Source organism: Aotus nancymaae, unplaced genomic scaffold, assembly GCF_030222135.1.
Source record: "Aotus nancymaae isolate 86718 unplaced genomic scaffold, 86718_ANA_hifiasm-v0.15.2.pri h1tg000036l, whole genome shotgun sequence".
NCBI lineage: Eukaryota > Metazoa > Chordata > Mammalia > Primates > Aotidae > Aotus > Aotus nancymaae.
In genome coordinates, this window is record NW_026988450.1 from 35,613,392 (window position 1) to 35,640,648 (window position 27,257).

The 27,257-nt window shown below is 36.7% G+C and overlaps 1 protein-coding gene across 1 annotated transcript in view; it reads right to left on the minus strand.

The window, feature by feature from the left end:
* Positions 1 to 27,257, minus strand: part of CNGB3 (cyclic nucleotide gated channel subunit beta 3) — a 161,353-nt gene that overhangs the window by 46,220 nt on the left and 87,876 nt on the right. The window contains exons 8-12 of the mRNA XM_012471030.3: positions 26,195 to 26,281; positions 22,967 to 23,031; positions 22,115 to 22,237; positions 4,745 to 4,886; positions 810 to 969 (exon numbers count right to left, since the gene is read on the minus strand). Of these exons, the coding sequence (XP_012326453.2) occupies positions 810 to 969; positions 4,745 to 4,886; positions 22,115 to 22,237; positions 22,967 to 23,031; positions 26,195 to 26,281 (577 nt within the window). The remainder of the gene's footprint in view (positions 1 to 809; positions 970 to 4,744; positions 4,887 to 22,114; positions 22,238 to 22,966; positions 23,032 to 26,194; positions 26,282 to 27,257) is intronic.

Genomic DNA, 27,257 nt, shown 5'->3' on the forward strand with positions numbered 1-27,257 from the left:
AGGCTTTAGTAGTTCGGTTTTGGGGGAGTCAAAAGGCATATGTGAATTTCTTTCTTTCTATTTTATTTTATTTTAAGACAGAGTCTGGCTCTGTTGCCTAGGTTGGGATGTAGTGGTGTGTACCACACACTACTAATTTTTGTATTTTTAGTAGAGACGGAGTTGCACCATGTTGGCCAGACTGGTCTCAAACTCCTGACCTCAAGCAATCCCCTTGCCTCAGCTTCCCAAAATACTGAGATTACAGGAGTGAGCCATCATGCCCAGCCCCAAAAGTTACATGTGGATTTCTGACTGTGGAGTGAGGGTTGGCCTCCTAAACCCCCACTTGTTCAAGGGTCATCTGTACTGTGTTCTGGGTAAGAGAGGGATATCGCAGTAAGAGCAAGGGTTTGGAAGAGAAGAGATGCAGGTCTGAGTTCTAGTTAGACCATGTGCTGGCTCTGTGTCCTTGGCCAAATTTCTCAGTTAGGAGCCTCCATTTTCTTCTTTTAAAAGGGATAGACAATGACTAATTTTCCTACTTCGTTTTTTGTATGTGTGACTACATGAGACAATGTGTATAATACCCAGCATCCAGTAGATGCTAAATAAAATTTAGCCTTTTTCTCTTCCAAGGTTTTCAAAACTAGTAAGATATGGCTTTATATTTAAGGGAAAAAACTCCTATTGTATTAAACTAATGCTTTAAGGATCATTTAATTGTTTTTCAACCTTTTGTTCAAATCCAATTAGTCTCTGCTACCTTACAGAATTTCCATTATATGACAAGCTTTACAGGAATCTAATCAGTAATCTGCCATGCTTACCTAGCATTCGTTGAGAGGCCCATGTATATTCATACCAAGTCCGAACTCGCTTTTGCACAAGTTTAGGAATGGAGTAATTGCTCATGTAGGCAATAGTATCATCCATGCAGGCGCGGAAGTAGTTCTGATTGGCTGTAGCTGCCCCAATCACATCTCTCATCTAAAACCACAAATATGGTCACTCAACACCCAACAGAGGAACTGGGAGAGTTAATAAAAGTCAAATTACATGTTTTTTTACATGATATACTCCCTTCTAATGCCCTGATTACTTGATTTTGCTTATTCATTTTTATTTTATTTAATCTTGCCCAGACTTAACTTTTCAGCAGTGGATTACTTGATTTTAAACACACTGATATTGGGTCCTGATATCACCCACTTCAATAAAATATTGGGCAAATCACATTCTCTCTCTGACCCAGTAAGGACAACAATAAGACCTTTGGGACAAACCAAGTGAGAATTCAGTCATACAATGCATAGGACACATCATTTTCTTTGCAAACTTGTATTTTACTGCAGGAATGTTAGTATATATTGAAAAAAATTTTACAGCTGTGCTTATGCAAGGGATGTGCAATAAAAGTTGAGCAATTGTCTGGCAGAATGGCTGGTCCATTTTGGTGAGTCTTACGTTGAAAGCATCCTTCATAGATTATCCAGTGTGGCTGGCTATATAGACTCAATTCATCATGAAATTGCAACCTCTGTACTTCCTTTTGTATTGTTTAGATAGATAAAAATCAAATCTCATCATGCTTAAGGCATAGTATTCAGCAGAAGTTGAAATGTGCTGAAATTACTGAAGCATCATCTACTGCTGTGACAATTCTTAAGAAACTGTCAGGTTTTAGTTCTTGGATGTTTATAACTCACCCATAAAAATCCACTCTAGGTTAAAAGCCGATCTTTAAGGGCTCAGCACAAAAAAGATATATAGCTCCACTCTTCCTAGCACATAGAAGGAAGCAAGTGGCTGTAAATATGCTTTGACTGTGGGTTTATAATAGGGAGGAAAACCAGGGCCTCACTTTCACACTCCTAAGACTTTGCTCATTCATTTTAGTAGCTGTTGAGCCTTTTCTGCTTATGGAAAAACGACTCATTCTTTGAAGTCTAGTTCAAATGCCTTTTTTAAAAAAATTATGATGCCCTCCTCAGTTTCCATTTTTAGAGTGAGTAAATTATTCTACATATTAAAACTATCTGCTGAGGTGCTATGCAGCTAGTTTAACTGTATATATCTTTTGAGTCTCTTACACGTTTTTAGTCTTGATGTGAAAATCGCCTTGCACATTGTAAGTGCTCAATACATGTTAAATTTTACTGTTATTATATTTTTCTTCCAAATATTCCTCAACAACCTCAATCCTAGATCTCACTTTTCTATGATGTTTTTGGTTGATAACCTACATTACCTACTTACCTAAGGCTGGGAGAGTTGGTATGTTAGGAGTGGGGTTGGGAGATTTAATAGAGTGTTAAGTTGGGAAGAAAGGACTATTAAAAGCATGATCGATTGCTGTTGAGGGTCCAATAGTTAGTAGTGACAATAATTTGAATGGTTTGTGTGATGTCCTTCAGCAACGTTGACTTTTGTTGTTGAAGGAGTTGAGGAGGGCGTATATTCTATGATGGTTTCCAGGCTAGGGAAGCACATGAGAGTATGAGGAAGAAAAATGTCAGTTTCTGTGAGTTGTTTCAGAAAATAGAATATTGTAGTTAAAATGTGATGATTGGCTGGGTGAGGTAGCTCATGTCTGTAATCTTAGCATTTTGGGAGATGAGGTGGGAGAATCACTTGAGGCCAGAAGCTCAAGACCAGCCTGGGAAACATAGTGAGACTCTGTTTCTATAAAAAATAAAAGAGAAAAAGAAATAGCCAGGCATAGTGACACACACCTGTAGTCCCAGCTATCTGGGAGGGTGAGGTAAGAGGATTGCTTGAGCCCAGGAGTTTGAGACTACAGTAAGCTATGATTAAGCCAATAAACTCCAGCCTGGGCAACAGAGCTAGACCCTGTCTCTTAAAACAAACAAAAAAAAGGTGACAATTAGTTCCAGGTTATAGTCTCTATGTGGGAATTTTGAATGAGTGGAGATTTTTTTGTCCCAGACTTCTAAACTTTTATTTCTATCTGTTTCCCTACTCAGCATCTTGTATTCACTATGAGAGTTTGAGGCACACGTCTGTATCTCTAGCCTCAATCTTTCTCTTGAGCTCTACTACCACATTTTCAGTGACTTGATACTCCTTCTTGTTCCTATTGGAACCTCAAATCCAATTTAAAAGCAGAAGTGGTGTGGTATAGAAAGCAGCACTTCTCAAACATTTGTGTGTCTATGAATCCCTTGACAATCTTGTTAAAAATGCAAGTTCTGACTCAGTAGGTCTGAGGTGGGGCCTGAATTCTGAATTCCTCAAGTGCTGCTGCTGCTGCTGCTAGTCTGAAGATTACACTTTGAGTAGCAAGATAATTGAACTGGGGCTAGAAATAGTTTTTTAGTCTTGATGTGAAAATTGCCTTACACATAGTAAGTGCTCAATACATGTTAAATTTTACTGTTATTATCAGTGTTATTATATATGGTTCTACCATATGACCATACGAACTACATGGATGAATCAGGGATGCCTCTTAATCTCTTTAAACTGGAGTTTTCTCATCTGTAAAACAGAGAAGATATTGACTGTAATATGACAACCTCAAATTGATTTTACAATAAATTATAAAATAATGTGATTTTTGTTATTTATATTCAAATGGATTTGAATTTAATTTCTCTCAAACCAGCTTCCTAGTTCAATCATTGTTAATATAATCTCCCCAGCCATGAAGATAATGATATTTTATACTTAAAATTTTTAGCTCTTGGTGTTCATCTTCCTAAACCTAAATATTTTCAACATAGAGTTTCCTTTACTACTCCTCTCTGTATTCCATTAACATGTTAAAGCTATAGCTGCCATATCCCTGTGTATCCGTATTTATTTAACCTGCTTTATTTTCCATGTTTTGATATGTTGATATCTGGGACCTTGATGACTGAAGGCCTTGCTTGTTTCTCCCAGGGTTAGGTAATTACTAGAGATGGTGGCCAAATCTCCTGAGAGTGTGTCTTCCATATGTAAACTAACTAATCTGGAGCCCATATTCCCAACTGCCTTCTGTATCAGGCTCTCACATGGGCTCATACATTTAGGCCACTATCCACCTGCCCTACAAAAAAATTAGCTGGGCGTGGTGGGGTGCGACTGTAGCTACTTGGGAGGCTGAGGCGGGTGGATCCCTTGAGCCCAGGAGGCCAAGGCTGCAGTGAGCCATGTTTGTGCCACTGCTCCCCAGCTTGGGTGACAGAGCAAGACCCTGTCTCAAAAAAAAAAAAAAAAAGAAAGAAAAAAGTACAGGCTCTATCCTTCTTCAGTTCCAATTACCTTCAATATAATAATTTATTTAAATTCTTACTAGACTGACTTTTTTGAGAATATGTATAAGGAGATGCTATAGTAAATATTTATGAAACAATAACTTATTTTATATGGTATTTTGTAACCTCTGGTTTAAATGACCTCTGAAGTTGATTTTAACCCAGTGATGTTATAACAATATTTGAAGTTTAAGTAAATAAAAGAGATTTTCATGGTTTTCATTACGGTCCAAGTAAAAAATTAACTTAGAAACAACTTTCTCTGAGAGTTCAAACTAATGCTCTTGCTAACAGGTCTTTTGATAGATTTAATGGCTTAAAAATGGAAAAGCACTGTTGACCTAATCACATCCTCCTTCAACTCATTAAAATAGATGAAAGTTAGTTCAAAAAAAAAAAAAAACCCAGACAGATTTTAATTTTTCCTCCATAAAGTTTATAAAGGCTTATTAGCCTTTCAAAAATGACAGCACTGTGTATCCTGTGATTCATACTCAACTTACCTGACCAATTAAACTGGAGAACACAAAAACTCCAGAAAAAAAATTCAAGAGTTGAAAAACAATTTCAAATAAAGTTTGTGGTTCTGGAAGGCCACCAATGGTAATTAAAGTTCGAACTGCCCAATAATAACATCTCAGATACCTGTGAAAACAGAAGATATACATTTTGCTTTTTTCTATATCGTTGAAAGACGACTATTCTTTGGAGAATATAGTACTATTAAATTATAACAAATTTCCTATTGATCAAGATTTTCTTTCTAAAGACAGCACTGGCAAACACCATATGTGCTAATGTAAATTTCTTTAATAAACACTATGAAATGACACAACCCCAAGGAGGGTGTTTACTAGCTGTTACTAAAGTTTGGCGGTATAAATAACCACCATTTTTATTAGGCTTATAGTTTTATGGATCAGAATTTTGTGCAAAGCCCAACAGAGATGACTTATTTATGTTCCATGATGACTGGGCCCTCAGCTGACATGACTTGAATGGTTGGAGATACCTGGGAAGAGTTAATTGAGGCCAAATATCTGAGACCTTGATTCTGACTCTTGGTCAGGTTCCTCTGTTCCTTTCCACGATATGTCCTTTTGGAATGCCCAAGGTAGCTCATTACCTCACATGTCTGAGCCTGAGCTGGGAAGACTGGAACAGTTGGAGGTTGCTGGGTATCTTTTTTTCATTCAGCTTCTCAATGTGACTAGCTTGGGCTTCCTCACAGCATGGATGTCTCAAGGCAGATGGATTTTTACATGAGAGCTGTTTTCCCCCAGGTGGTAGCTGCCAGGTTTCCTATAACTGAGAAGCCCTTTATCATCTTATAACTACAATTGACACATTTTATTTGTCAGGCAAGTCACTAAGGCCAGCCCAGATTCAAAGGAAGAGACATTTGAATCCACCTCTCAATGAGAGAGGCAGCAAAAAATTTGAGGCTGTTTTTAAACTATCACTGTATTGATTTGTGGGATTATTATAGAGATAAAATGTATTTATGCAGATGAGAGAACCTTCTATAGTTTACATTCAATTGTTTTTACTAATGGAAAACAGAACAGATGAATATCTCCTCTATTTTCCACCCACATATTAGTATATTATTGAATATGCAAACCATGGCAGAGACAGAGGAGAGCTGAGCTCCCTCTTAATAGGGAAATTACAGTTGATTGTAATGGGCAACTTATCTAGAAGTTGGTATTGTAGAAAATCAAGTATGCTCAGAAATGTACTTGATAAAGATTCTGTACTTGAACAATTACAAATAAAGAGGCTGAGGTCATTATAGACCAGATAGAAAGAGGACAAGAAAAGAATTTGGTAAAGTTGAGTACAGAACACATGACATTCACTTAGCTATATAGAGTCCTTAACTTACTATGGTTCGATTTTATGATGGTATAAAAGCAATATCCATTCAGTAGAAACCATACTTTGAATACTCATACAACAATTCTGTTTTTCACTTTTAGTATGTTATTCAATAAATTATATGAGATATTCAGCAATTTATTAGAAATTCGGCCTGTGTTAGATGATTTTGACAAACTGTAGACTAATATAAGTGTTCTGAGCACATTTAAGTTAGGCTAGGCTAAGCTATGTTTCATAGGTTAGGTGTATTAACTGATTATTTGGCTTACAATATTTTCCTGATAGGTTTATTGTGATATGAAACCATCAAAGTTAAAGATATCTGTATATATATTTCATAATTTTTGTGCAGTTACAAATACTATTTGGTAATTCTGCATAGCTCTGATAATGTGGTCTATATCATGCATTTCCACCAAATCCTTTAAAAAAGTCATTTATATAAAGAACATCTCCAGGTTTTGTTATAGAGAGACATTTAGATTTTGTGTCCCCCAACTAACTATTTAGGCATCTGGTGCAGACACAGAAAAGCAGCACTTTTTACAGAATCCTGCCCTAGTCAGGTTTTTATTTCTTAACTAGATAAGCCACACATAACATTAGCACTTTGGGTAACTGGGCATTAATCTTTGAACAAGGGTGGTGGTCTTTTCTTGTAAAAAATAGTTTGAGATTTTAAGATCTTCAAATAGTAAGAAGTTGAGGTTTACAAAGAAAGAAAAAACTGCAGTTGAAGTTAATATTAAAAAAAAAGATCTAGAAAGAAATCACTCATTTTGAAATTCAGTATCTTTTGAAGGACATAGAACCTTTTTTTTTTTTAACCTAGTTCCTTGCTATAGGAACAGAAAAATAATTAACTTTGGTAGGGCTTGATAATCACTATGCCAAGAGAATTAAAATATTGCCACTGTATAATTTTTTTCTAGCAGGCTTCCTTGGACTTACTAATATTATAGTGAACTTGATGTCAAAGAGAACCACCTTGAAGAAGTATGGAATTAATTTTATGGATTGCATTTTAACTTTTCAAATTCCAATTTATAATTTCCTATTACTTGATTTATTTTGGTCACAGGTTTTGGACCTGCGGGTCTCTTTAAATTAAGGAAATTTATTAAACCTGACATTACCCAAGAGTGAAGAGAAACGAGACTCTCTCCGAACATAGTCAATTCCATGATAAATGTTGGGATTACTGGCCCCTCCAAAGTCACTCACAAGTTTGTCCTACTTTAACAGGAACAAATGTATGAATTATTTTTCTCCCATTTTCTTTTTTATAATGTTAAAAAATAACAATCAAATGTGAAATTTTGACATGGATTTTCCAAACCTCAAGGGTTTAGCTTGAACTATTTTTTGTATATTAAATAGTCTGCTATGTTAATTGGAAGTTTTCTGCCCTGATGCTTTGAGATTTATTTTAGGATTTCTTTTCTCAGTCACGTCTTACATCTAGACATGCATAGCCAAAGGTAAGATTTGTAATTTAATTAGATGGCCTCTTATTGATTTCCTAAGATTAGCTTAATTAGTCAAGAGTGTCCATCTCTAATATCTACATCCCAGTCAGATAGATCTTTGCAAAGAGATTTCATCTGGCTGGATTAATACATGGACCATCTAACTACTAACTATATAATGTATCAACTATATAACACATGAACTATATAACACATGATATATACTTCGGCATACTTCAAGTTGAAGCAGTAAGGCAGAATTTGACATAAAACCATAAAAAAATTTAGTATGAAAATAGAAAGTCTTTCTCTGTGAAACAAACATGACATGCAATTTCCCCCAATATTTTATTATGAAACAGTTTAAACAATCAGAAAAATTAAAAGAATTTTACAGTGAACACTCATATACTCACTACTTAGATTCTACCATTAACATTTTACTATTCCTGCTTTGTCACATATTCCTCCACTTATTTATCAATAAAACCTTCTTATTTTTTTGATGTATTTCAAAGTAATTTCTAGACAGCCAAAAACTTTCTCCTAAAAACAGTACTTCAGAATATATATGTTTTGAGTTTGGTATTTGTTTAGAGTTATGTTTTATTTTGAACATACAGTTAAAGCACTAATGAGGCTGGGCACGGTGGCTCACACCTGTAATCCCAGCACTTTGGTAGGCTGAGGTGAGTGGATCACCTGAGGTTGGGAGTTCGAGACGAAGTTGGCCAATGTGGTAAAACCCCATCTCTACTAAAAATACAAAAATTAGTTGGGTGTGGTGGTGGGCACCTATAATCTCAGCTACTTGGGAGGCTGAGGCAGGAGAATCACTTAAACCCGGGAGGCGGAGGTTGCAGTGAGTGGAGATGGTGCCACTGCACTGGGCAACAGAGTGAGACCCTTTCCCCCCACCTCATAAAAGGCACTAATCTTAAGTAGGACTGTTTCATGAATTTAAAGAAAGTATAGTATTAACTATAGGCATTATGCCATACAGTAGATTTCTAGGACTTACTCATTTTGCATACTGTTTGACTTACACTTCCCCATTATCCCTTTCCTTCAGCCCCTGGTAACCCCCATCTTACTCTCTACTACTATGAAATTGACTATTTTAGATTCCACATGTAAGTGAGGTCATACACCATTTCTCTTTCTGTGTCTTGTTTATTTTGCTGGCATAAAGTCCTCCAGCTCTGTCTATATTGTCAGAAATGGAAGGATTTCTTTCTTTTTAAGGGCTGAATAATATTCCATTATATGTATTCATATTTACCACATTATCTTTATCCTTTCATTAGCTGAGAGAAATTTAAGTTGCTTCCATGTTTTGGCTATTGTGAATAATGCTGCAAGATTGCAATGAATATGGGAGTGCAGATATCTCTTTGAGATATAGATTTCAATACCTTTGGGTGTATTTACAGAAGGGGCATTGCTGGGTCATATAGTAGTTAGTTTGTCCTTTTTTTTTTTTTTTTTAGACAGAGTCTTGCTCTGTTGCCCAGGCTAGAATGCAGTAGTGTGATCTCAGCTCACTGCATCTTCTGCCTCCCAGGTTCAAGTGATTCTCCTGCCGCAGCCTCCCAAGTAGCTGGGATTACAGGTGCCTATCACCACACTCGACTAATTTTTGTATTTTCAGTAGAGACAGGTTTTACCATCTTGGCCAGGCTGGTCTCAAACTCCTGACTTCATGATCCACCCTCCTCCGTCTCCGAAAGTGCTGGGATTACAGGCATGAGCCACCTCGCCCACCCTATTTTGTTTTTTGTATGTGGATATCCAGTTTTCCCAGTACAATTTATATCCTTAGCACTCTTGGACAGGCAGTTGATCATCTATATATTCATCCATTTATTTCTGGGCTCTCTATTCTGTTTCATTGGACCATATAGGTATTTTTATGCCAGTTACATACTGTTTTGATTACCATAGCTCTGTGATGTATTTTGAAATCAGGAAGTGGGATACCTTTAGCCTTGTTCTTTTTGCTCAAAATTGCTTTAGCTATTTGGGGTCTTCCGTGGTTTCATATGAATTTTTGGATTTTTTCTATTCCTGTAAAAAAAATCATTGAGAGTTTGATAGAGATTACTTTGAATCTGTAGATCATTGTGAGTAGTTGGGACTTTTTTTTTCTTTTTTTTTTTATTGCATTTTAGGTTTTGGGGTACATGTGAAAAACATGCAAGGTTGTTGCATAGGTGCATACATGGCAGTGTGATTTGCTGCCTTCCTCCTCTTCACCTATATGTGGCATTTCTCCCCATGCTATCTCTCCCCGACTCCCCACCCCCTGCTGTCCCCTCCACTCCCCCTCAACAGACCCCAGTGTATAGTGCTCCCCTCCCTGTGTCCATGTGTTCCCATTGTTCAATACCCATCTATGAGTGAGAACATGCGATGTTTGATTTTGTGTTCTTGTGTCAGTTTGCTGAGAATGATGGTTTCCAGGTTCATCCATGTCCCTACAAAGGATGCGAACTCATCGTTTTTGATGGCTGCATAATATTCCATGGTGTATATGTGCCACATTTTTCCTGTCCAGTCTATCATCGATGGGTATTTGGATTGGTTCCAGGTCTTTGCTATTGTAAACTGTGCTGCAATGAACATTCGTGTGCATGTGTCCTTATAGTAGAATGATTTATAATCCTTTGGATATATACCCAGTAATGGGATTGCTGGGTCAAATGGAATTTCTATTTCTAGGTCCTTGGGGAATCGCCACACTGTCTTCCACAGTGGTTGAACTAATTTACACTCCCACCAACAGTGTAAAAGTGTTCCTATTTCTCCACATCCTCTCCGGCATCTGTTGTCTCCAGATATTTTAATGATCGCCATTCTAACTGGCGTGAGATGGTATCTCAATGTAGTTTTGATTTGCATTTCTCTAATGACCAGTGATGATGAGCATTTTTTCATATGCTTGTTGGCCTCATGTATGTCTTCTTTTGTTAAGTATCTGTTCATATCCTTCGCCCATTTTTGAATGGGCTTGTTTGTTTTTTTCTTGTAGATCTGTTTTAGTTCGTTGTAAATTCTGGATATCAGCCCTTTGTCAGATGGGTAGGCTGCAAAAACTTTTTCCCATTCTGTTGGTTGCTGACTCACTCTATTGACTGTTTCTTTCACCGTGCAGAAGCTGTGGAGTTTGATTAGGTCCCATTTGTCTATTTTGGCTTTTGTTGCCAACGCTTTTGGTGTTTTGGTCATAAAGTCCTTGCCTACGCCTATGTCCTGAATGGTTTTGCCTAGGTTTTCTTCTAGGGTTTTTATGGTGTTAGGTCTTATGTTTAAGTCTTTAATCCATCTGGAGTCAATTTTAGTGTAAGGTGTCAGGAAGGGGTCCAGTTTCTGCTTTCTGCATATGGCTAGCCAGTTTTCCCAACACCACTTATTAAACAGGGAATCCTTTCCCCATTGCTTGTTTTTATCAGGTTTGTCGAAGATCGGATGGTTGTAGATATGTTGTGTTGCCTCCAATGCCTCTGTTCTGTTCCATTGGTCTATATCTCTGTTTTGGTACCAGTACCATGCTGTTTTGATTACTGTAGCCTTGTAGTATAGTTTGATGTCCGGTAATGTGATGCCTCCTGCTTTGTTCTTTTTGCTTAGAATTGACTTGGCTATGCGGGCTCTCTTTTGGTTCCATATGAAGTTTAAGGTGGTTTTTTCTAGTTCTGTGAAGAAGGTCATTGGTAGCTTGATGGGGATAGCATTGAATCTGTAAATTACTTTGGGCAGTATGGCCATTTTCATGATATTGATTCTTCCTAGCCATGAACTTGGAATGTTTCTCCATCTGTTTGTGTCCTCTCTTATTTCGTTGAGCAGTGGTTTGTAGTTCTCCTTGAAGAGGTCCTTTACGTTCCCTGTTAGTTGTATTCCTAGGTATTTTATTCTCTTTGTAGCAATTGTGAATGGCAGTTCATTCTTGATTTGGCTCTCTTTAAGTCTGTTATTGGTGTATAGGAATGCTTGTGATTTTTGCACATTGATTTTGTATCCTGAGACTTTGCTGAAGTTGCTTATCAGTTTCAGGAGATTTTGGGCTGAGATGATGGGGTCTTCTAGATATACAATCATGTCGTCTGCAAATAGAGACAATTTGACTTCCTCCTTTCCTAATTGAATACGCTTCATTTCTTTTTCTTGCCTGATTGCTCTGGCTAGAACTTCCAGTACTATATTGAATAGGAGTGGTGAGAGAGGACATCCTTGTCTAGTGCCAGATTTCAAAGGGAATGCTTCCAGTTTTTGCTCATTCAGTATGATATTGGCTGTTGGTTTGTCATAAATAGCTTTTATTATTTTGAGATACGTTCCGTCGATACCTAGTTTATTGAGGGTTTTTAGCATAAAGGGCTGTTGAATTTTGTCGAAGGCCTTCTCTGCATCAATTGAGACAATCATGTGGTTTTTGTCTTTGGTTCTGTTTATGTGGTGAATTACATTTATAGACTTGCGTATATTGAACCAGCCTTGCATCCCCGGGATGAATCCTACTTGATCATGGTGGATAAGCTTTTTGATGTGCTGTTGTAATCGGCTTTCCAGTATTTTATTGACGATTTTTGCATCTATGTTCATCATGGATATTGGCCTGTGGTTTTCTTTTCTTGTTGAGTCTCTGCCAGGTTTTGGTATCAGGATGATGTTGGTCTCATAAAATGATTTGGATTATTCTATCTTTTTGGATTCTTTGGAATAGTTTCAGAAGGAATGCTACCAGTTCCTCTTTGTATGTCTGGTAGAATTCTGCTGTGAACCCATCTGGACCTGGGCTTTTTTTGGGTGGTAGGCTCTTAATTGCTGCCTCGACTTCAGACCTTCTTATTGGTCTATTCAGGGTTTCGACTTCTTCCTGGTTTAGGCTTGGGAGGAGGCAACTGTCCAGGAATTTATCCATTTCTTCCAGGTTTTCTAGTTTATGTGCATAGAGTTGTTTGTAATAATCTCTGATGATGGTGTGAATTTCTGTGGAATCTGTGGTGATATCTCCTTTATCATTTTTTATTGCATCTATTTGGTTATTCTCTCTTTTCTTTTTTATTAGTCTGGCTAGTGGTCTGTCTATTTTGTTGATCTTTTCAATAAACCAGCTCCTGGATTTATTGATTTTTTGAAGGATTTTTCATGTCTCTATCTCCTTCAATTCTGCTTTGATCTTAGTTATTTCTTGTCTTCTGCTAGGTTTTGAGTTTTTTTGATCTTGTTTCTCTAGCTCTTTCAATTTTGACGATAGGGTGTCAATTTTAGATCTCTCCTTGCTTCTCATGTGGGCACTTATTGCTATGTATTTTCCTCTAGAGACTGCTTTAAATGTGTCCCAGAGATTCTGGTATGTGGTGTCTTCATTCTCGTTGGTTTCGAAGAACATCTTTATTTCTGCCTTCATTTCATTGTTTATCCAGTCGACATTCAGGAGAAAGTTGTTCATTTTCCATGAAGCTGTGCGGTTCTGGGTTGGTTTCTGAATTCTGAGTTCTAACTTGATTGCACTGTGGTCTGAGAGACTGTTTGTTATGGTTTCCATTCTTTTGCATTTGCTGAGGAGTGATTTACTTCCAATTATGTGGTGAATTTTAGAGTAGGTGTGATGTGGTGCTGAGAAGAATGTATATTCTGTGTATTTGGGGTGGAGAGTTCTGTAAATGTCTATTAGGTTTGCTTGTTCCAGGTCTGAGTTCAAGTCCTGGATATCCTTGTTAATTTTCTGTCTTGTTGATCTGTCTAATATTGATAATGGTGTTTTGACATCTCCCACTATTATTGTGTGGGAGTCTAAGTCTCTTTGTAAGTCTTTAAGAACTTGCCTTATGTATCTGGGTGCTCCTGTATTAGGTGCATATATATTTAGGATCGTTAGCTCTTCTTGTTGCATTGATCCTTTTACCATTATGTAATGTCCTTCTTTGTCTCTTTTGATCTTTGTTGCTTTAAAGTCTATTTTATCAGAGATGAGAATTGCAACTCCTGCTTTTTTTTGCTCTCCATTTGCTTGGTAAATCTTCCTCCATCCCTTTATTTTGAGCCTTTGTGTATCCTTGCATGTGAGATGGGTTTCCTGGATACAGCACACTGATGAGTTTTGGCTTTTTATCCAGTTTGCCAGTCTGTGTCTTTTGATTGGGGCATTTCATCCATTTATGTTTAGGGTTAATATTGTTATGTGTGAATTTGATCCTGTCATTTTTATGCTAGCTGGCTGTTTTGCCCATTGGTTGATGCAGATTCTTCATTGTGTTGATGCTCTTTACCATTTCGTGTGTTTTTGGAGTGGCTGGTACTGGTTGTTCTTTTCTATGTGTAGTGCCTCCTTCAGGAGCTCTTGTAAAGCCGTTCTGGTGGTGATGAAATCTCTGAGTACTTGCTTGTTCGCAAAGGATTTTATTTTTCCTTCACTTATGAAGCTTAGTTTGGCTGGATATGAAATTCTGGGTTGAAAGTTCTTTTCTTTAAGGATGTTGAATATCGGCCCCCACTCTCTTCTGGCCTGTAGGGTTTCTGCTGAGAGATCTGCTGTGAGTCTGATGGGCTTCCCTTTGTGGGTATCCCAACCTTTCTCTCTGGCTGTCCTTAGTATTTTCTCCTTCATTTCAACCCTGATGAATCTGACGATTATGTGCCCTGGGGTTGCTCTTCTAGAGGAATATCTTTGTGGTGTTCTCTGTATTTCCTGGACTTGAATATTGACCTGCCTTGCTAGGTTGGGGAAGTTTTCCTGGATAATATCCTGAAGAGTATTTTCCAGCTTGGATGCATTCTCTTCGTCATATTCGGGTACACCTATCAAACGTAGATTAGGTCTTTTCACATAGTCCCATATTTCTTGTTGGCTTTGTTCATTCCTTTTTACCCTGTTTTCTCTAATCTTGCCTTCTCGTTTTATTTCATTGAGTTGATCTTTGACCTCTGATATCCTTTCTTCTGCTTGGTCAATTCGGCTGTTGAAACTTGCGCATGCTTCGTGAAGTTCTCGTGTTGTGTTTTTCAGCTCCATCAATTCACTCATATTCCTCTCTAAGTTGTCCATTCTCGTTAGCATTTCGTCAAACCTTTTTTCAAGGTTCTTAGTTTCTTTGCATTGGGTTAGAACATGTTCTTTTAGCTCACGGAAGTTTCTTATTATCCACTTTCTGAAAGCTGATTCTGTCATTTCATCACACTCATTCTCCATCCAGTCTTGTTCCCTTGCTGGTGAGGAGTTGTGATCCCTTGTAGGAGGAGAAGTGTTCTGGTTTCAGGTGTTTTCATCCCTTTTGCTCTGGTTTCTTCACATCTTTGTGGATTTATCCACCTGTTGACTTTGTATTTGCTGACTTTCTGATTTTGGTAAGTTTAAGTCTTCAGCAGCAGAACTCATAAACCCCCTTTTCTTCCCCCCAGGTGTTCTGTCCCAGGGAGTTAGGGCTTTATGCGTTTTTGCTGTGCTGCTGCCGTTTTCCCTGCCCACAAGGTGGCAGCCTAGTCACACTCAGCCTGCAGAGGCTTCGCTGAGCTGCTGTGAGCTCTGCCCAGCTGCTGTGTGAACTTCCCTGCAGTCCTGTTTATATGGGTGTAGTTAGAACTGCTTCCGCTATGTTGGCCCGCCTCTGTAGTGACGCACTCTCTGTAGTGGCGGGTTGCCTTGGTGATGGCAGATTGCCTCAGGAACTGCAGGGTGCCTCTGTAATGGCGGACACCCCTCCTCCACAGAGCTGGACCGTCCCGGGTTCAGTTGTGTTTGCTGTGAAAGTCTCAACCCAGAGCATTTCCAATTGCTGTTTTTTTTGTTTTTTGTGGGAGTGGGACCAGCCAGGCCTGGTCACCTGGCTCCCTGCCTCAGAGCCTTTTGTTTTTTAGTTGAACGGTTGGCTCTCTACCAGGTGACCTCGTCGCCTGTTGAATAGGTGCTGGGACCTGTGTGATTTCCCATGTGGCAACCCACTGCGCCGGCTGAAACCGCGGCTCTGAGATTCGTGGTGCTTTTTTGCCTGGGAATCTCCTGGCTTGGCTCCCTGCTTCAGCTCCCCTTGCTGGCTAAGAGGGGACACCGTCTTGTTTACTCTGCATCAGGAGCCACTGCGTTGGCTGAAACCGCGGCTCTGAGATTCATGGCGCTTTTTTGTCTGGGAATCTCCTGGCCTGCCTCCCCCTTTCAGCTCCTCTTCCTGGCTAAGAGGGGACTCAGTCTCGCTCACTCTGCATTGGGAACCGCTGCACCAGGGTGCAGGCAAAACAGCCGCGCCGGCCAAAACAGTGGTGCTGGCGACCCGTGGGGCTCCTCCGCCTGTGAATCTCCTGGTCTGTAGGCAGTAAAAATCCGTCTGGAAATGCGGCGTCCACTCACCCTCTGTGCTTTCACTTGGACCTGCAACCCCGAGCTCCTCCTAACCGGCCATCTTGGATCTCTCCCCTAGTTTTTATTTTTCAAGATCCCCAGTTGCTGTGAGAAAGCAATGGCACAGTGGGCCCATCAGCTACCTCACTTGGTCACTTAGCACTCCTGAAAGTTGCTAGAAGCTCTACTTCAGATACCACTTCTGATGCCATCTCTCTGCCACCGGATCCAGGTTGCCACCGGCGAAGGTGCTGCAGGCTCAGTTCACAGATTCAGGATCAGGGCATTTTAACAATATTAATTATTCTAGCCCATGAACACAGATGTCTTTCAGTTTATTCATTTCTACTGTAATTTTTTCATCAGTATTTTGTAGTTTTCAGTGTAGAAGTCTCACACCCCTTTGGTTAAATTTATTCCAAATATTTTATTCTTTTTGATGCTATTAAAAATGATATTGTTTTCTTAATTTCCTTTTCAGATAGTTTATTGTTAGCATGTATAAATGCTACTGATTTTTGTATCATTCAGTAAATTTTGACAAATGCATATACCTGTGTAACCAAAACACACATTAAGATATAGAGCCTTGCCATCACTTTAGAATGTTCTCTCAGTTCTTTTCCCAGTCAATCCTTACTCAAATGTGCCAGAGGCAGTCACCTGTTCTAATTCTTTTCTACCATGGGTAAGTTTGCCCTTTTTAGAATTATACATAAATGAAATCATACAGTATATATACTTATGTATAAGATGTCTTTTACTCAGTATGCTTTTGAGAGTTATTCATGTTGTGTATTGGTAATTTATTCCTTTTTATTGCTGTATAGTATTCATTGTATGTTTATTCCACAGTGTGTTTATTTATTCACCTACAGATGAATACTTAGGCTGCCTCAGGCTTTTGGTTATGATGAATAGAGCTTCTTTGAAAATTCTTGAACAAGTTTTATTTCTATGAACATATATTTTCATTTCTCTTGGGTAAAATACTTAGGTTGGAATTTTTGAGTTGTAAGGTAGGTATATTTAGTAGTAAAATAAACTGTCAGATCTTTTTCCAATATGGTTTTATCATTTCACATTCCCTCTAGCAATATATGAGAGTTCCAGTAACCCCATGTTATCCTAACACCTGGCATTGTCATTATTCCAACACTTGGTATTGTCAGTTTTTAAAATTTTAGCCATTGCGATGAATCTGTGGTGGGACCACATAACTTTTAAAAGTACCCCTTCTATACTTATCTTTCTGTGTGGACCTTCCTAACTACCTCAATCCATCTTAGTCACTGGTTTCTGTAAACTTATTACTGGAAGCACTGGCTATGAGGGAGAACAGTCTTGTTAGAATATAAGTGCTACAAAGGTTGGTATTTATGGACCTAGTAGCACACAATAGGAATTCACTGATATTTATTGAATGACTGAAATGGATGAGTGAATACATACCTAGACTTACTGAAATGAGAATATGGGAAGACTGGATCTGTGAGCACATCTGTTAAATCTCCTTCTGAACTCTCCCGTCATGCTGCTCACTGCCCTTCACTTCCTTCTGATCCATCCAATTCTTTGCTTTGGTTTTTTTTGTTATATACCAAGGGTGACCTTCCAGGAATTGTAATATAAATATCCTCTCTCTCTCTTTCTCTGCCATTGTCTGAACTCAGTTATCAGGTATCTAGGACACCGTGAATAAATATTTTCATGATGAGACCTAAGTCTCATCATCTTCATCTGTAAAATTAAGAAGGTGGATTACCTAAATTTTTCTAGCACTATGGTATAGTAATTATGATTCCTTCCTTACCTCAACTGAAGTCAATAATTCTCATGACAGCTTAGTTTGCTTCTCTCTTTTTTTTTTTTAAAGGAAAAGATACATTAGGGATTGGGACCATGGATTTGTTAAAAAGTTTTGTGCGTTTTGGAAAATTTATGTCAGAAAATAAATAAAATTGGGATACATGTAGATAAAAGTACCTTAAGTACTTATTTGTGTTCTCCTTTTGAACTAAACATTTGCATTATTTGTCAAATTTTACAGTCTAAAGAAGGCTGTAAAATTCACTCAGTGTAAATAAAAATGCCTTCTAATTTGAAATGAGTAGAAATTGCTGTTCTGATGAAAATTAGTGGAGTAATAATAAACTTGACTTATTTTAAATGTTCACAATGTTCCACTTATGCCCCACAGTCTGCTGCCTAATTCTAACTAGGGCAAAATTTGCAAATCCAAATGCCTAATAAACAACCTTCAATTTATAGGTTGCCAGGACCATCACAAAGGTTAAGTTAAAAAAAATGCTTTAGATAATTATTGCAAAAACTTGGCTTACAAGATCAAAGGGTAATATGAAGCAAAAGAAGGAGAAGTTAATGTTCAAAAACTGTTAGGAAAATGTAAGCATCTAAGTAACTGCCATATGCAAATTATCTCAAAAGATAACCTGGGTCCCTGACAGTTGGTAACAGGATTGTTGGAGCTTTGGTTCTGAGTAAGAATGTTTCAGTCTAAATGGGCAGAGCAGAGCCGTTGGGATAAAATTTATAGTCAGAGAATGTAAATTGTATGATAACAAGACTGTGGACTTTATTGAAATTAGTTTTGGGCCTAGAAAATAATCATTTTTAGTAGTTTTTCTGTGAGTTATTAAGAAAAATGGGTGGTTTCTAATCCTGGGGTGCAAGATTCTATTTGTACCCATGAAATCAAGCCTGTTAATTGGGTTATCAAATCTTTCATATGTTTATTGTTTTTGGTTGTTTGACCTGTCAATAGTTATGTTTGGTGTCTCACATGTTGATAATATACTGGCCAATTTCTCCTTCTTCTATCAATTTTTGCTTTATGATTTTTTTGAATGATTATAAGTATTTTATTAGGTACATACACATTTAGAATTGGAATATCTTGATGGTAGTAAAGAAAATTTATAGGAGGCCATTGGTTTGGACTAAACTCCTGCACTAGGTCAAACAGACCAAACCAAAATGGAATTATTCATGCTGAAGTGCTATGTTACCAAACTGAAACTAAGTTGTTTATCTGCCATTCCAAGAAATCAGGAGAGAGAGAGAGAGAGAGAGAGAGAGAGAGAGAGAGCGAGAGAGCTAAATTTCCAAACACACCAGTTTTATCCAGCATGGTAAGGAAGTCCCCTCTACTTCAACCTTTACAAGGAAAGTAACTTGGAAATGACCAATCCATTTTTTGTTCCCTGTTTCTGCTTTCTCCAGCGCTTTTCTGCCTATGAAGCCAAGCTCCTTTGCTTAGCTCATCAGAACACTCATTCTCTTTTAAACAATTGAGGTGTTGCCCGAATCTAGAATTGCAAATAAAAGCCAATTAAGATGGTTAAAATAAACTTGTTGTAATTTTGTCTTTTGACAATCGTGAATCAAAATTTTTACCATTATATGCTGAACTTTTCTCTAAAATGTCTTTTGTTTTAAAGCTTATTTTGACTAATGTTAATTGACAACCTCTATTAGCATGGGAGTTAGTTCATATTAATTTACTGCACGTATTTGTCAGAGGTGTTCTAACCAGAGTGACTCCATCTTGAAAAAGGACTGGGTAAAATAAGGGCTGAGAATTACTAAGCTGCCTTCCCAGGAGGTTAGACATTCTAAGTCATAGGATGAAATAGGAGATTGGCACAAGATACAGGTAACAGAGCCCCTGGTGATAAATTAGCTTTCAGTGAAGAAGCTGGCCCAAATTCACCACAACTAAGATGGCCATGAAAGTGAACTCTCATCATTTTCACTGCTCATTATATGCTAATTGTAGTGCATTAGCATGCTAAAAGACACTCCCACCAGCTCCATGACAATTTACAAATGCCATGGCAATGTCTAGAATTTACCCTATATAGTCTGAAAAGGGGAAGAACCCTCAATTTAGGGAATTGCCCACCCCTTTCCCTGAAAACTCACGCATAATCCACTCCTTGTTTCGCATATAATCAAGAAACAATTATTAAGTATTCTTGGTCGAGCAGTCCATGCCACTGCTCTGTCTATGCAGTAGCTATTCTTTTATTTCTTTACTTTCTTAATAAATTTGCTTTCACTTTATTCCATGGACTTGTCCCAAATTCTTTCTTGCACAAGGTCCAAGAACCCTCTCTTGGGGTCTGGATTGGGACCGCTTTCTGGTAACATCCTGATCTATTTTAAACTGTCCTTACCATCTTATGTCTTCTATGGTCCTGCCTTTCCTACACTTCTCCCCACAACTGCCACTCTTTATTTTTGTCTTTTTTTGGATTGGTTTGCTTTGTACATTTTCCTATTGTTTCCCCTTACCAATTTAGAAGTTGTCCTCTTTATTTCTGTTCTTTAGTGGTTACTCACACTCATTCCCTTCTCCACTTCAGGTTTGGTACCTACGTTTCTAAAACACTAGCACACTTTAAGTTTCTTATGGGCTGAAGCTGGGATTTCTTTCTTCTTGTTATAATGCAGATTTGACCATTCCTTTCTTTTTTCCTTACTCCTCCTGTGTCTTCCTGCCTTTGTATACCTAATATATAGCCTATTATTATATACTTAACACTGAGCTTGACACTGGGAACAGGATATAGTCCCTAGAAACTCTGCAGAGAGGCATCTAGCTGTAAAAGAGAAATAACCCCATTTTTTCTGGAAGGCATTCTGATGTAATCCTGTATTGTTTTGCTAATTTGACAAAAATAGCTATCATCACAGTCACCTAATGATGTTGGTTATCTTAGCCAATTTTTATATAAATTAGTTATTTAAATCAAAGGAAACAATTCACATTCTAAAGGGAATTATTTATTTAGTAAATTTTCTGGAAATAGAGTGTCTGTGTGTGTGTTTCCCAGTCAGTGATCCTTCTGACTTCAAATTCTTTAAAATCGGTTCTGGTTGTTATAATCCTTTATGCACATCCAACTCATTCTAGGTAGTATGTAATTTTGCTCTATCCTATAATGGCTCTCCATCCCAAGGCTGCAGTGAGTTCACCTTCAAAGTAATGCTGGGACCTGCTTTCTTTCCAGTTTGGACGTTTCCTTATTATATGTTCAATGTCATTTCATTGGAGCAGAAAGTTAGTGAAGTCAACTTTATGTCAGGTCTTTGTATCTTACCGAAAGGAAATTTCACTATTAAATAACCCAGTTGCCGTTCCTGAGTCCTGATTCTACTGCTCTAAATTTTTCAAATGATCTTTTTTATTTCTGGGACATCTGCATACCTAATTGTCAAGTTTAATTTATGATCCTTGTTACTCTCTAAGTGTTTAATTGAGTTAGTGGTTATAGCTGAGTCATAAACCCATAAAACCCTTCACTGGTAAACTAATTAGCCACTGCATCTGCCCTCTAAATAATTAACATTGTTCATTACTAACAATCAGCATCGGAGTTATTAAAAGTTACCTCACTGCTCAGTTATCTAAAGTAGAGGCTTTCAAACCTTAAAAATCATAATCCAGAGTAAAAAGTGCATTTCACTGGCCAACTCAGGATACACACACACACACACACACACACACACACACACACTTCCCTACTATCAGACAGACTCTGATATTTTCTATTCTATTCTTCTCTATGCTCATTCACTTAAAAATGTACTAACTTACTAAATAGATTTTTCATTTAAAAAATTTTTTATTTGGACAAATTCATGGGGTACTTGTGCAATTTTGTAACATGGATATAATGCATAGTGATAAAGTCAGGGTGTTCAAGGTGTCTATTACCTGAGTACAATACAGGTTTTGAAACTATAGTCACCCTACTGTGTTATCAAACATTCGATATATTCTTAATGTATGCTCGTATCCTTTAATCCACTTTTCTTTATGCTCTCCTCTCCCCATCACTCACCCTTCTGAGTCTCTGTTATTTATCTTTCCACACTCTATCTCCATATGATCAATATTTTTAGCTCTCACATAAATGTGAGAACATGTGATATTTACTGTTTTGTGTCCGGCTGATTTCACTAAGATAATGATCTTCAGTCCCATCCATTTTGATGCAAATGACATGATCTTATCCTTTTTAATGGCCAAATAGTATTTACCATCCATTAAATGGGTTATGACAGCTTCAAAAACACTGGCTCTTAAAAATTCATACAATGAAACAGAATGTTAAAAACAATCAATAAAGGTTTCTTTCAAAATTAGAACTTACTTGTTTCCTTCCCCATCATACACCCATCTAGTAGAGCCAATTCCTTCATAGTTTGAAGCCCAGTAATAAACACAGGCATTAACATGCAGAATAAACAGCAGGTATCCAGTTGTTCGAATAACTCTGTCAGAGGCAATAGATGCAAAGTAAGAATTCACGTTGTTTCTGGAATACAGCTTATTTTAACATTTTCTTTTGTTTAAAGTCTCCAGTGAACCCTTTGCTTTGGATCTGTGAACTGTTAACTCTCATTAGTACAGTATAAAGTGATGGTACCATTGCATGTTTTCTGATGGCAATGTCTTGACTGGGATTGACAGAGTGTAAAAAAAAAGCTTCCTCTCTTTTCACAGATGTTGTGAGTCAACTCCGTGAAAGACATGCCTCAAGGGTCACCTCTTCAGTTTAAGTCCCATAAAATACACTATGCTGATTTAACTGAAAAAGTCTCATGAGACTTTATGCTACGACGAACAGCAACTAGAGGTCTCAGAGAAAGTAAAGTTTAGAACAACAAACGAATAAAATTCAGATTAGGAATGAATTATCCTGAGAAAGGTTTAAAGTCAATTTGCAAAAGAGTATGTTTTTCTGTACTTGTTTTGACAGAAGCAGATAATAAGTCCTATTTTCTTAGTCCAGTACTCTTCCAAAATCTGATATGATTTTCATACTTCATTTCACTTAAAATATCCACATCTGTTCTAGAACATAGTCCTATATTTTATATAGCCAAAAGCTGAAATTATACCCTTTACTTGAAGAAGGAAGTATATTCCTGCCAAATTCTGTAAAAAAATGATGTACCATTGCTTTTTCCCCTTCCCCCAAGTGTACTGAGTTATACTTTACCTGTAGATATATGCTTTGTCCATTCTAGACTCTAGGTGATGATTAAATTCAAAAAATGAAGTGTACTAAATAGAAAAGCAAAAGAAATCCAAAAGCATGTTAGTCTTAAATATATCTATTTAAATAAAATTATATGAAATAGATTTTATTTATTACTGAAAATAATTTTATTCATATGTCTTTTAAAAAAACCAAGATCTCATTTAGTGGTATTTTCCTCTGGGCAGTACATTTTATAGCACGGTATCAGACTCCCAGAGCTTCTTGCTTTATTTTATTGCTATCCTTTAGTTATAGTCTTATTTTTAATGTTTGTTGAAAATGAAACTTAAAAAACATTTTTTGCTTTTTCTTTTGAAAGCATATAGTAGAACTCTGTTTCCCAACAATTAAAATCACACTCTCCAAAAAAATAAAAGAGGGAAAGTATAGTGCATTAAAGTTATAAATAGATGTTAAGTCTTATTGCTCAACACTAGCATTATTTTTCAGTGAATTGCATTAAATGTGTATTTGCTTAAACAAAATTTAAAGTTCAATAAGTATTAGCAGTGGCTGTTCTTGACATTATTCAAAGATACAATGAGTTTATGTGCATCTAATGCAGGCAGGGTTACTATTTCCTTCCCGTTTTTTTCCTGCTTCCTTCTACCTTTATCTCAACCTTTACTGCCTGCATGCCCTCCTACCCACTACTTCCTCTTTTATTTCTATAGGCAGAACAGTATTGAATCCAGAGCCAAATGCCAGTCGTATCTCTGCCACTTATTACTGTGTAACTGTGGAAAAGGCTCTCGGTGTTTCCATGCCTTGGTTTCCTCATCTGTAAAATGAGGTCAGTGAGAAAAGATGCCCCCCAAAAGGGTTGTGTGCATATGTGAGTTAATATATTTAATGTGCTTCAAATCATAGACTCTTACAGATAGAAGGGACCGTAGAGATTACTTAGTTAAAAATTTTGCCCAACGTAGATATGACTACAATGCAACGTTTAGAATTAAAAATAGTGTATGTTATAGTGTGTGTATATATATATATATAGTATCTGTATATATATATATAGTATCTGTATATATATATATAATATCTGTATATATATATATATATAGTATCTATATTTAACTAGAAATATACACGAAGGATTTGTTTTTACAGAGTTCCTAAGTAGGAAAAAACTTCTTCACTCAGATTATGATAATTTTAGTGTGTGGTAATTTGTTTATTGTGCTCTTAATAGAAGTTTGCACAAAGGCATGATTTTAAATTTAGCTTAAGTGTTCACTAAAAAGAAAATGTATTTTCTTCATTTGTTTTCTCATTTATAACTTGGAGACATCTAGATGTTAAATATTTATCCTAGAGAATTGTGCATTAAAGTGATACTTGTAAATAAGTAAAATGAATGGACTATGAAGCTTCGAAAAGAAGATTAATGCTGACTGTCAGGATCTCCTGTAATTAAATGTCTAATGGATAGAGAGGGCTTTTGGACATTTTAGGGTTACAGAGATGGGGAACGAAGAGTTGGCATTTTATAAGCTTTTATCATAATGCCAGATAAACTCCTAAATCTATAGAAACCTAAGTATTTCTGAAAATTGGTTATCTCCAAGCAGGTACCTTCTGAAATTTCCATGTGAGACTGGAAATTTGATAAGAGATGGCCTGACCACTGGATTATTTGGAACATTATTGTGTTATGCCTCAATTTATTTTTCACATTCCATGGTCAAACCAGAAGTCTCTAGAGTTGTCTCAGATGTTTGGAAATGCGGGATAAAGAACCTCTGAAGTTGAAAATATCAGAGCAGAGAAAGAAAACCCTTTCAGCCTGAGGCCTATCTGGTCAATCTGATTGTAATAAAGAATTTAGAGTTAGATATATATGTGGTAGAGTTAAGACACTGCCACTCATCTGCAGTGTGTCTGGACAGATTTCTGCACCACGCTAATTCTTATTTTCCTTGTCTCTAAAATGAAGTTATTGGGAGGAATCAGGGAGATAATGAATATAAAGTTTTAGCAAAGTATGTAGCCTTTGTGTGTATTCATCAGACAGCTGCAACTATTATTGTCATTGTTGTTGTCAAGATCCACTGGTGGTAGAGGTTATGTTATCTTGTCTTCCCAAGATGCAAAAGAGGTAATTAACTAAAATTTATAAAAATCTTTTGTGATCCCTTTAAGAAAGTTGTTTTTAGAAATATATTGTTGCTATTGTTAAAGATTTACATGAAATTTCAATTTCTGACTCTCAAATTCTTTTTAGGTATCCAATGAAGCTATGGGTTATAAAGTATTTATGTCTTATAATCTTTTTGAATAGATAATACATTCACATAGTTCAAAAACAGTATGAAATATATACCTTCAAGAGTCTCATTCTTACTCTTGCCCCTATCCATTTGATTTTCCTTCCTGCTTTCCCTTCCCACCTCAGGTAACCACTTTTATGAGTTTCTCTTTATACCTTTTCAGTGTTTATGTAAATACAGAAAAATTGAATATTTTTCCTTTTTGTTACACAGAAGATAGCATTGTTTTATAAACTGTTCTATAACTAGCTTTTTAACTTAACAACTTATCTTGAAGTCTTTTTATATCAGTACATAAAAAGTTTCCTCTTCTTTCTTTAAAAGCTACAAAGTGTTCTATTATATAAATAATAAAAATATATTTCAGTATATTTAACTAGTTTCCACTTGACAAACATTTGAGTTGAATTCAAGTATGTAAGTAAATGTGATGTGAAAGTAGGCACTCACTTGTGAAAGCATGTATGTGATGTAAAAGTATGTTTGTATTTCTTTTTTTTGAATTACATAATTTAAGATGAGTAAGATAATTTAGGGTATTCTGACCTAACCTCTTAATTTCACATCCCGTATACCATGCATTCAGCAACTGAAAAAGGACAAATAGAACAAAAAACCAAAATGTATAAAATATTCATTAGTAATTATAGTTAAATTCAGAAGTACAAAAGCATCCCTATTTTAGATTATAAAAATGCACCTGTTATGAGATACAAAATGAACACAACCAAGAGCAACTTCCACCAGTAGACATTTTTTCTTCATTCGTTAAAAAAATCATAGCATTGATGAGGGCAGAAAGATGGAGAAGAGTTTGGGAAAAATTAAGAATATTGGTAATTTTAAGATACTTTAAATTGTTTCAAGATTTCTATTATTATAAGAAAAAGGCAATTAAATATATTTATCTTACCTTTAGCATCCTATTTGCTCTAAATATTGGATTAAACCCAAAGAAGAGGTAGCAAACATCAAATGGTATTATTGATGCCACATCCAACTGTTGAAAGAACACATTCACAAATACGCTGTGTTTACATGCCTTTCTGGGAATGGATGGATTTACATTGATGTATGTAAAAGTTGACCAGTCACAATGCATTATTTGTTGTTTGATCCAACACTGCTTTCAATTAACTATGTACTGTGTCATTTTAAGGCATATTAGCACTGTGAAAACTATTTTGTAGCCTCCTTCCAATGTATTTCACTTCCACCTCCTTGCCTCTGATCTCTCTTTAGGCACTGCATTTACTGGGATTTTTATTGAGCTGTCACATATGCAATGGGAATAGTTGCTAATGTTAAAATACATTTTAATGGTGTTTTTAGCATGGGGCTCTCGGACTAAAAATCAAGTCCATTCTTGATTTTATTTGAAAGCATTGCACTTTCATTGCAGTGATATATTTTTATGTTTCAGCCAATTCTCCAGTGTTCAGAGTTGATTATATTGTGGTTCATTTAGGCTCTTCAATACTTTCTACTCTTGTCTACTTTGAACTATTTTGCTACCAATAAACTGCTTTAACAGTATCTATCAGAGCCTGTGCAGGCAGAGAGAGGAGAAAAAAGAAATCAATAATGTTTGCAATTATTCAGCAGATCCAATGGGAGAAGGTATTGAAAGTAGTTTTACAGCTAAGAAATTTAAAAAGATTGTCGTGTATTAAAATTATTTTGGCCTTATGTTACCCTGGTCATTATGAAATGACAATGTCATGCTTCATACTTTCCTGATGGCAACAACAATAAGAAATCATTTTATGTAAAATAATTATTCATTTTTATTAAATTTTACATGGTCTGAATCGGGTATATTTTAAAATGTTAAGACCCCTTAAGACAATTAAGAGCAGTTAAGAACATATTGTAAGGCCACACATATAAAATAGAGAGTTGAGGAAGTCCTAGCCAGAGCAATCAAGCAAGAGAAAGAAATAAAGGGCATTCACATAGAAAAAGAGGAAATCAGA